Source organism: Engraulis encrasicolus, chromosome 13 (assembly GCF_034702125.1).
Source record: "Engraulis encrasicolus isolate BLACKSEA-1 chromosome 13, IST_EnEncr_1.0, whole genome shotgun sequence".
NCBI classification, from domain to species: Eukaryota; Metazoa; Chordata; class Actinopteri; order Clupeiformes; family Engraulidae; genus Engraulis; species Engraulis encrasicolus.
In genome coordinates, this window is record NC_085869.1 from 17,353,044 (window position 1) to 17,364,310 (window position 11,267).

Consider the following 11,267-nt stretch of genomic DNA (forward strand, 5'->3'; position numbering starts at 1 on the left):
GAAAATGAACTTACCGGCTGCAGAGACGCCCGTTGTTCAAGGGGGGGCTACAGGGTCGAACGCAGAGCAGCACCTCAGAAAGATTAGTAGAGGTTTTTAAAGCTGCGCTCTGTCTAGGGAGCATAACAGGTGATGGCATCTACAGTTGAACCTCATCGGGGTCAGAAGGGTTTTTTCCCCTGGTGGGTTCTGAACTGAGGCCACGTGTGCTAAGATGGGTCTGCCTGGGGATGGAGGTATGTAGCCAGGGCCACTGCTAAGGTTTTGGAGGCCCTAAGCATAACTGGCCAGGAGGCCCCCTCATAATTAAAAAATAACAATTATAATAGTCTACTAACTAATTAATATGTGTATGAAAGATGAATCACCGCACACTGGTATCTTTGCTGGTAGTTTATTTGGTGAACCAAATAAACTACCAGCAAAGATACCAGTGTGCGGTGATTCATCTTTCATTTACTTGGATTACTCTTACTGCACATCACCAGCACCTGGACAAGTGGTTGTGCACAGGGACGTTACTTTGAGTAATAAATATGTGTTTTATAATGTAATTCAATGTTTTTTACATGACGTTTTTTAGTCAATCTCAATTTAAGAGGCCCCAATTTTGGGGGTAAAGTGGTTGGTGCCCCAAGCTCTGGTTGGTGCCCTAAGCACTCTGCGTATTCTGCGTATGTCTAGCAGTGGACTTGTATTATGTAGCCGAAGTACACGAGGAGGAGTATGTCCATAAATATCAGCACGTTTGGGGCGATAGATTGTGGAACTTGTGCAAGGACTTCTGAGAACGAGCAGGTTTCTGCCCCAAAGTGCGTACGTGTGACTCACTCAGTAAGGAAGTACAGTGGTGGTGCAGATTAAACCTCCTGTGTGTACAAATGGCTTGAGCACTCCCACTTCAAATGTAGCCATGAGGGTTCGTAATGACCTTGTGGGGGTTCCTCCCGCAGGATAGACAGAATGTCCAGTGTTGCCCGATTAGGTGGTTTCCCACCCAATTGGGCTGTTTAGGATGACCGTCTGAGGATTACAAAAAAAAGGCAGCAGATTTACTGCCAGAACGAACAGAATTTAGTTCAAATTGGGCGGGATTTAGTGCTTCCAAGCGGGGTTTGAGCTTTTTTTTGGGCTGGAAATCATCAGTCTCATCTGGCAACCCTGAGAGTGGCTATGAAGCGCCGTGTGACAGCAAGCATTATTTCCCCTGGGAGTCGCAGCTGCCTCAGACTGATGGAGGACTTCTGTGTAGATAGAGAAGCAGTCTGCTTGGAGCTTTCCGCTTTACATGGCTGTGTTCAATTTCCTGATAAAAAAAAGTGTTGCCCAAACCTCTCTCACTCTCTCTCTCTCTCTCTCTCTCTCTCTCTCTCTCTCTCGCTCTCTCGCTCTCTCACTGAGTGTGTTTGTGTGGAACGCAGATAGAGTAATGGACTCATCCGCGGGCACACTCACTGGATTGTGGTTAACGTGCTGCCATGGCAACAGCTATTCACCAGCAGAGGGGACAAAAATGTTTTTATCCCTCTGTGCCACACAAAAGGTTGGCATGAACTTTCTGACAGCGGCTCCATTCAGCGCCTCGTTCTGCTGTTAATATATGTTTTAATTTCCTTTGTCCCCTAAGACAAAGAGCGGAACAAAATCGAACTTTCAGGATTTCAGCTGCCCTCGAGTGGTTTTAATTCAGCGCAAGCTACTCCGTCAGCTGTTGCTCTCCCAATTGAAACATTGGCATTTGAACTGAAGGTGGGATTCCAAACTGTTGGAACGTGTTCAAGTATCTGGTGCTCATGTCCCCTGGTCCCTATTTAGAGGAAAGCCTTCATGTAATTACAAATCATGTGTGTTTGTTCTTATACTGAATGCAGTACCCTCTACAGTGTGAGTAATACATAGAAAAAGGCAGAATTCTGTCCATGTGGGTCAGTTGACTTGCACTGACATTGATTTCCTTTACAGGACTGGCCAGCTCTCATCAGTCTGACCTCCTCAACAACCCATTAATGTGCTGTTATTTTGCTGACAAACAGCCAGACCCACCGTACTATAGTGTTATGAATTTCTGTGGCTCACATGAAGGATTCTCTTCTGCCGGTCTGTAACTAGTGGAATAATATGTGATGTGCGGCATTTTTAACTCAAAGCTTCTGATCAGTTATCATTTCCCCACATGTTACATCTGGATCTGATCTGATTGGATTTGCCTTCTTGGTAGGCATCTCATCCTGGCCAATCACACCTCCCACCTTAAGTCGGGACTCGGGACTCAATTGGGCAGGTCCAGACCCTCAGTTCGAAATTACTATGAGGTTATGGTGCGACCTGGACAACTTGAAAGCAGATTTTGTGTGTTTTAAGCTCTTTTCAGTTTTCAGTTCAACGTGGACAACATGTCCTGCAATACTGAAAAAGACATCTCAAAGGTCAACCGGATTTCACTCTGCAAATTTTTCTTGGGTTTAGTGCTCTCTTTCAATCCTTTCAAACATATATTTTATGCAGATTGGCTGACACCACAGATCAGCCTTATTTTCTATTTTGCACTCTTTTCTGGACACTGAAGGACTCTTGTCAGTAATTTTGACCACTCTTAACAAAGAGCAATGGAAAAAAGTGGAAGAGTGTCTGTATTAAGCAGAGCATTCCGAGCATACATCTGTATCCATGCATCATTTTCTAAAAGAAGTCAGTGTAGTGGCGTTGAATGAATCAAACATCTTTTTTGATTCAGTCAATGGGGCTTTTCTTTCCATCTCCTCAAAGAGATGCTGTCAGCCCATGTACTACAAGAAAGAGCACACTATTATTGTGTGCTTAATGCTGCCCTGTGCCATAAGAAGAATCTGTGCTGAGGGAAGATAAAGCATAAATGGAATATAAAGTCGTATTATTGTCACCCCCTAACGTAGACACATGTAGACAGTTTGATGCTGAAGAGGCATTTGAGCCAGCATGTTGGGAATGGGCATTTTTATCAGTTAGGCGATTGAGACAGGTGGAAAAGTTGAAATTCAGACATGAAGTACTGGAACCGAATTGAATTTGAGTAATTATTTGATTCGATTAAAATGGCCATTGGAGGCATCGTATTTTCTAACTTGATGTCTTGATGTCTGATGACTTTTGATGCCTATTGTGAAATGAAACGAGGACAACGCCGCTGTTGTATCTGTTGTGTGTGCAGGAAAACCCCATTGTAACTCATTCGTCTCTGTGTGTCTGTTGTGTGTATCTGCAGGTTGTTTTGAGTGTTGTATCAAGTGTCTGGGCGGCGTCCCCTATGCCTCTCTGGTGGCCACCATCCTGTGCTTCTCCGGAGTGGCCCTCTTCTGTGGCTGCGGACACGTGGCCCTCACCGGCACCATCACCATCCTGGAGAACCACTTCTCCAAGATCACCAGCGACCATGCCATGCTAACCGACATGTGAGTAGTACAGTATGTCACAGTGAGCTGTGTGTCTGTGCGACCATGCCATGCTAACCGACATGTGAGTAGTACAGTATGTCACAGTGAGGTGTGTGTCTGTCTGTGTGTGTGTGTCTGTCTGTGTCTGTATCTGTATCTGTGTGTAAGAAAAAGAGACACAGAGAGGCAGCAAAAGAGTGCGGGAGAATAACATTGATCTTCATTACTTATATGTCTGAGTGGGCCCATCTTCATGTTTGTTATTATGGGGTGACCCCAGAGGGGTATACTAAGAACATGAGGACTCGAGGCTCTTCTATTAGATGATTTACCTCTTAACTTAACCTGGTTTACTCCTTAAACACTTAGGGGTTTCTTTTGCCTTAAGACATGTAAAAGTTTTTACCTGGTTTACTCATGAACCAGCTTCTTAGTATAGGCCCCTGCCTGATGATAGCAGCCTGTGATGGGCTCTCTCTGCCTCAGGCATCAGATTAAACATGGAAAACACTGAAGGTCGTGAAGGGGAGCAGTGCTTGTCTACTATCCAGTGACATAATGTATATTCTGCTGGGACCAGAGGAGATTCCAAGAGCTCTGTTTATTTTACAAGGCTGAGCTGTGCCATTTGCCGTTATATACAGATCCTGTGCGAAAGGGAATACATCACCACATCTATTCTTAACTTGTTTGGGTTTTTTCAGTTGTCAGTGCCGTTGGGGTTGTGTCATGCATTTGTCAGGGCCTTTGACATCTGCTTATAATTTGTAGTCTCGCCTATCTCTCACTTTTCAGTTTAGAGACCAAATGAGTCATGAGATTCTCCATCTCACCTCTCACCACTCAGACGAATACAAAGCTCATAGTCACACACAGGCCCGCCGACGGGGGACAAAGGGGTATGTTGTCCCAGGCCCAGGGAGGTAGGGGCCCCAGAATTGGGTCCCCATTACATTGTATGTGTTGGATAGGGGGCTTCTTTCAAATGACTGTCCTGGGCCCAGAAAAAGCTGTCAGAGGCCCTGGCCACACACGTGCTCCATGAACCCAGTGAAACGAAAGTGTATGCTGCTGGTGTATTTCCCAGTTTTCTTGATTCTATTAAAGTGAATCATAGGAGAAGTGACTCACTCAGACATGTTTTGGTTCTCATTCCATCCCTCCATCCCTCCATCCCTCTCTCTCTCTCTCTCTCTCTCTGCTACAGAGTCCAGCTCATGCAGTACGTCATCTATGGCATCGCCTCCTTCTTCTTCCTGTATGGGATCATCCTGCTGGCGGAGGGATTCTACACCACCAGCGCCGTCAAGGAGCTCCACAGCGAGTTCAAGACCACTATCTGTGGACGCTGCATCAGCGGACTGGTGAGCAGTGGCGTGCACAGACATGTTGGGGGTCGGGGGGGGGTTTACAGGAGGTGGGGGCGTGGGGGCATTTAGAACTTCCAGCTGCCCTACTAGGACATAGAGCAGGGCTATTCAATTGGAGGCCCCAGGGCCAGATCCGGCCCTTGCATGGCAAGGCTCTGGCCCTCCACGAGGTCTGAACAAAATGAAAACATAGGCGTGCTATCTATATATAATATTAAGTTTGGCCCTTTTACTGTGAGGAATTTGATAAACTGGCCCAGAGTGACTTTTAATTGAAAACCCCTGATATAGAGGCTATATAGTATTATATCCGGGAATTGTCATATGCTTTTGATCATCAAGCATTTGTACCGTAGATGATCATGTCAACATGGACCACAGTACATTGTAAAAAAAAAAACTTTCTAAAAGGGTCCTTTTTGTCCAGTAGGGCAAAGGGGCAGGTGCTGTAGCACCACCATGTCCCTATCTGTGCACGCCTATGCTGGTGAGCTTCCATAGCTAGCCAGCTCCCCTCACTACAGCAGGTCCAAGGTTATGTGGCTAGCAAACATGGCAATTGTTTACTTTTTGTTTGAGTTCGGATGAATTTAACAAAAAAAACACTCTGGCCTATATATGGATATGGATACAGAATAGCCTGTAATACTTTTATGTTGACGTTCTTTGTACAAGCTTTGGCAATATTGATACTCACAGGCATCCAATAAAGTATATTTGAATTGACTTGAACAGTCTGTTGTGATGGCAGTGCCAAGAAGTCTGTTCACTGTTATTTGCTTTTTCTACTTTGACACATCCCTGAGGTGACCCATTAGAAAATGTTAATGGCTAATATATGTTGAGTGAGTTTATTATGCGCTTCTGGTTTCCAGTTTGTCTTCCTGACCTACATCCTGGGCGTGGCCTGGCTGGGCGTGTTCGGCTTTTCGGCGGTGCCCGTCTTCCTCTTCTACAACATGTGGTCCACCTGCGCAGCCATGAAGTCCCAGATGGCCAACCTCACCTCTGTGGAGTCCATCTGCGTTGACGTCCGGCAGTACGGTATGACTACTGAGCAGAATTATGTTTCTTTTCGATCATTGTCCAGTGTTTGAGTTGAGTTTGATCTTTTTTTTATATAAAATACAAGAGGTGGCTGGTAAACGAAATAAAAGCATAGTAGTGCGGTCTGCAGTTTTGTGTAAGTCGTCAGTCTTGAGACTGCCACCAACTATTTTTGGCTGCAGGTGATACTGTCTGAATATTTAAAATTGTAATATTATATTTTTTTTATATTTTAAATGATATCATTTTTACCCCCTGAAGGAATCATCCCATGGAATGCAACTCCAGGAAAGGCCTGTGGGGTTACACTGAGCAACATCTGTGATACCAGTGAGGTATGGCACAAATGTATCTTAACTCAATTTCAGGGTAGGGTTCGAACTGTAAATCATTCATTTGTGGTTTTGAGAAAATGTAGGCCTTCTTATGTTACATATTCCTGGCTTTATAAAAGTTAAACAAACATTTCAATATTGATGAAGATCAAACTATAGCATGAAAAAAACTACTGTATCAACTACCTGATTTGACTAGGACATCACTGACTATCCTGAACATCAGTGTTTCTGTCCCCTGTGGTGTCAGGGACGGATCATGACTCCATGGGCCCCTGGGCCAGACAGCAAGAAAGGGCCCCCTCCAGATGTTAGAGACCCTATATTGTTGGGCATTCAGGTGTTTTCCCCCTGAAAATATGTGAAAATAGAGTTGTTAAAAGTGTGATTTTACACAACATGAGAATGGAAATTTAGAGGATTGGGCTTCAGGGCCCTCTGGACTCTTGGGCCCCTGGGCCTGGGCCCGGTAGGCCCTTGCAGTAATCCATCCTTGTGTGGTGTTGCAGTGATCTAATGTCCAACCCTCTCTTCCCCCAGTTCTACCTGTCCTACCACCTGTACATTGTAGCTTGCGCTGGTGCAGGAGCCACAGTCATTGCTCTGGTAAGTTTCCAAATGCGTTTGTCTTCATGAAGCCGTTATTATTAAGTCCCTTTCGCTTGCTGTGTATCCAGTAGGCAAAGTAGAGTGCTCCTCTCCCCCCAACACCTGAGTCCATTTTCCAGTATGACAGAGTGCACACTCACCTCTCCTCATCAGTAGTGTCATTCATGGGACACCATCTGCTTCAGGGTCAGCGGTCTGCTTTTTGTAATAACAAAACAGCTCAGACAGGGTCAAGATGAGTTGTCCTCGTGCGAAGCCCGTGGCCTTTCAACATCACAGCTGTTACTGTGTCATTCTCATGTCGTCCTTAACACAGGAAGACTCTGGAGCGTATTATTGTCCACAGATTGCTCATGAATTTCCTACTAATTCTTTACCTTGCTTATGTTTTTAGCATGTGTTTTTTTGTTTTGTTTTGCACAGTCATTCACTCACGATAATCTTCTCAATTCATGTTGGAAACCTTCATCATCTCTCAAATCAATGTTCCATTTGCCTTAATGAGATGTCATTATTATGAGTCTGTGTTTGCAGTGCCTACTACAGTACAGGAGCAGCCCGTCTTGTCTTCACCTTGTTGTCTCATTGCTTTTCTTCTGTTCTCTTCCACCAGCTGATCTACATGATGGCAACCACTTATAACTTTGCGGTGTTGAAGTTTAAGAGTCGAGAGGACTGCTGCACTAAGTTTTAAAGGGCACAGTACAGATTAGGCCAACTGCACTGAGTAGAGAAGCAGCCACTGACCATATTATGGACTAAAACCAGAAAAATAGAGATAAAATTGTCCCATTTCTATTGACATAATTGTGTAAATAGCAGATTTTTGTGTGTTATCTAGTACTTTAGACCCAGGGACAAGCTTGGCTGGACAGGATCCCTTCTTGTTAAGAGATTTCCTCAGGGTGGAGTTGAGAAAGACAGCATTTATTCCCAATCTGGAGCACAACCAGTCAGAAGGATTTTTCATCAATACATTAAACAGAGAAAAATCAATAAGTGTTCTGTGGGAGGATAATCAAGAGTTTTTTTGTTGGGTTTGGGACGTGTTTGTCAACATTCAGAGGTAGTTTCCCCCCCCGAGTTTTGCAAAAGACATTTTTGTCCTGTGCATAAAATTGCCCTCCTTGACCAGCCAACCTCCGCACAGTGCCTTCCCCACATGTTTACGTTTACGCTACATTCACGTTCCTCAAAACTTGTTATATTCTTAATATTTTATATTCTTGAGATGGATGATGAAGTATTACTGTTTTCAGTATTATAGTAAAATCACATTGCAGCCAATTGTAATGTGATTGGTACATGTAAAATTTAAAGTTAAAAATCTCACAGATGTGAACGTTTCGGCCAGTGCCAAGTACTATACTTTTGTTTGACTGCTTCATATACTACGTATGGAGAAAATGTTGTCTTCTTTTCTAATGTGTTTTTTACGGGCCCTTTGGCTGCCTTTGTTGCCTATGCTGATGATAGGGGCGTGTTTCAATCCATCCATTTCCTTTTTACTCATCCAAGAAATTCCCATTCAATTGTGCCAAGAAGTGCTCCGACAATTTTGTTTTAACACAGAGCCTGCATGCTTATTTTCCTCAATTCCGTAATGTTTATGAGTACTTATATTACATATTTCATAAATATTTAATTTTTTTCCTAAAGATTTTGAGACTGTAGTTATTATTTTCTCTATCTATACAAAAAATAAACATGCTTTGTGTACAAAATGCCAATGGTCTTTCCATTATTGTGCTTAGACTTATAAATTGAGACTGAACGATGGCAGGTCAGGAGCTGGTTGGAATATCACCCCCCCACTCCTCCATGTAACATTAACATTTAACATCCATTTCAATGCTTGCATGTCCAGCAGAACTCCACTTCAGTATCATCACAGTCTTCTCCCTCTTTCTCTCTTTCCTGTCTTTAACAAGGCTTCTTTTCCCTTCCTGTCTCTAACACAGATTTCTTTTTTTCCTTCCCTAGAATTGTTCTGTTTTGTAAAAAATAATAAATGTTGATGAAGGTGCTCAAGGGGTGTTCCAAGAAAGTGGTTTAGTTACAGTCACTCAATGTTCTAAAACTAAAGAACATCGCTAAGATTCGTTTTACTGAAAGAATAACATTGTGAGACAATTACCGGTTTATTACAATGTTGTCACATCACATATTTGGTGATATCGCATATTTTGGTGACTTGACAATCCCATGATATATGGACTAATCTTGCTTTCTTGAACACCTCTACATGGAGCCGATGTCTGTTTGTTTAACTGTATGTATGTATGTATGTATGTATGTATGTATGTATGTATGTATGTATGTATGTATGTATGTATGTATGTATGTGTGTTGATGTGACGTACAGTAGCCACACTCGTAGCTCTTGCTTTGCCTCTTGACATGCTCACTGGCCCATCCACCCTCCCTCACCCTTCTCTTGCAGATTCACTACCTCATGATTCTGGCAGCCAACTGGGCCTACCTTAAGGACGCCAGTCACTTGCATGCCTACCAAGACATCAAACTGAAGGAGGAGCGGGAGCTGCACGACATCCAGTCGCGCTCAAAGGAATGCCTCAATTCTTACTCTTAAAGGACCACACTACTGTACCGCACACCACAGCACAGCACAGCAGATTCACAGGCCCCCCAAGCCAGGCAGCCCTCTCCCTTAAAGCCCTCATGTTACACCCACAACCATGGCCTCATAAGTGCTGATACACCTAGAGAAAGCATTATCTCCAATAATATGCCAACATTGCTATGGGTTCAGCACAGCACACCACACGGCACTAACAAGGCTCCCAGCACAACACCAGCACAGCACAGCACTAACGAGGATCCTAACAACACTAATGCATACGCATTGCTTCTGCACTAACTCACAGAACAGTTGATTGGAACTCTTTGTGTTTGAGCATTTCTTTTTTTATTATTCATCATACATTGTGTGACTTGTGTCTCTCATTCTTAACTTCAACTGTCTGTCTATTTTTTCTCCTGCCAGTCATTGTTAGAGGCGCTTGAAATATTGCATTTATTGTTTTATTGGGATCAGCGCAGACGAGAGTTAACAAGGGGATAGAGAATTATTTGCTTCATTTTCAAAAACGCCATTTTGATTCAAAGTACACCATACTGTACGTGTACGCCTTACTAACTCACAGATCAACAATAATAATAATAATAATGATAATAATAATAATAATAATAATAATAATAATAATGATAATAATAATAAATTCTGCAGTGTGGAAGTGTTTAAACTGGCAGGAACACTTTGATTTATGTTCTCTTGTTTTGGCTCTTTAACCACAAATGCGTAGGCCTATATCGACAGTGGTGGGCCTCACAACGTGCACAACACTGCACTCCGATGTTGCTGAGAGATATGCATGTGTTTGGGTGTTTTCGACAACACTTTAATGTTGCCTGCAGCCTAAAAACACAAGATACAAGGCATTATTTATCCACAGTCGTGGTGTCTTTCACATCAGCCAATTCAAACTCAAAAGCCCCAGTTTTAACTCTAGGCCCTGAGGGAAATGATGTAAAAGGCTGATCCCCTGGAAGAATCCAAAACTACCTCAGGTGTACTGAAGTGAGCTTCTATAGAATCAGCCCTTTTAACAAAACTATAGTGTCCGATCATGTGGTGCTGGAGGTGGTAGCAGACATGGTTTACCTTACGTATATGAACTTAATAATGAATGAAAATAATAATTAGAAACTACATGTGACATGTCTTCCTTTCAGAAAGCCTAGACAAAAAGAAGGGGTGCAAGTCAAGCTACTTTCTCCTGTCCTCTTCCCGTCCTCTTGCCTCGCCTCCGTGGAGAAAACAATAATTTCCCCCAGAGCCATAGAAGTAAGAGTTGGGCTAGTCCCATTGACCACCGTGTTCCATTTTTACACAAAGATGGCGGCTCACGGAGCCTTTGACACCCAGATTGCCATTAACAAAGTTCCAAAACAGTTTCAGGAAGTGAGCCTCGAAAACAGAAAGTAAAGGTAAAGGAAAATGTAATTCATATAACTTTTAATACATTTTTACGTCATATTTGCTAGTCATCTTGCGGTTAAGTGTTAGTAGCTAGCAAAAAAAGAGCAGCGGCCTCAAGTTATTTGAATCTAGGCCTACACCAACCGACTGCCTGCACCCTTGTTGTCACAACTCCGAATTCCATGACTCTGATTTCCCCGCTGTCAACCAGCACAGAGCAACTTTTGAGTTTCCCCTCTTCAACATCTCAATTGCAAATGAGAGAATAACTTTGAATTGTGTTTTTTTTGCGAAATATTGAATAAAAACGGTCATCAATGATGTTGAGCCTGAACGTCAGAAGGTCAGAGGCCCCAGGGCAGGATGGGAGGAAGTAGGTTGACATGTACCCGTGGTGTCTGTTTCATACAGGCACAGAATGTGAGAATGGGCTTGTTTTTGATGAAGCACTGATGCTTTTGCTATGCAGAGCGCATGCGCACTCTGCTATTTC

General features: G+C 43.3%; 1 protein-coding gene across 2 annotated transcripts in view; it reads left to right on the forward strand.

Annotated features, from left to right (window-relative positions):
- Window positions 1-11,267, forward strand: part of gpm6bb (glycoprotein M6Bb) — a 39,390-nt gene extending 28,123 nt beyond the window's left edge. The window contains exons 2-7 of one of the 2 annotated variants that reach the window (XM_063213298.1): window positions 3,242-3,428; window positions 4,618-4,774; window positions 5,656-5,824; window positions 6,089-6,162; window positions 6,703-6,768; window positions 9,215-11,267. In XM_063213298.1, coding sequence (XP_063069368.1) covers window positions 3,242-3,428; window positions 4,618-4,774; window positions 5,656-5,824; window positions 6,089-6,162; window positions 6,703-6,768; window positions 9,215-9,364 — 803 coding nt within the window. In that variant the 3' untranslated portion in view covers window positions 9,365-11,267. Of the gene's footprint in view, window positions 1-3,241; window positions 3,429-4,617; window positions 4,775-5,655; window positions 5,825-6,088; window positions 6,163-6,702; window positions 6,769-7,384; window positions 8,515-9,214 lie in introns of those variants that run through there. The other variant, XM_063213299.1, reaches the window with a different exon arrangement.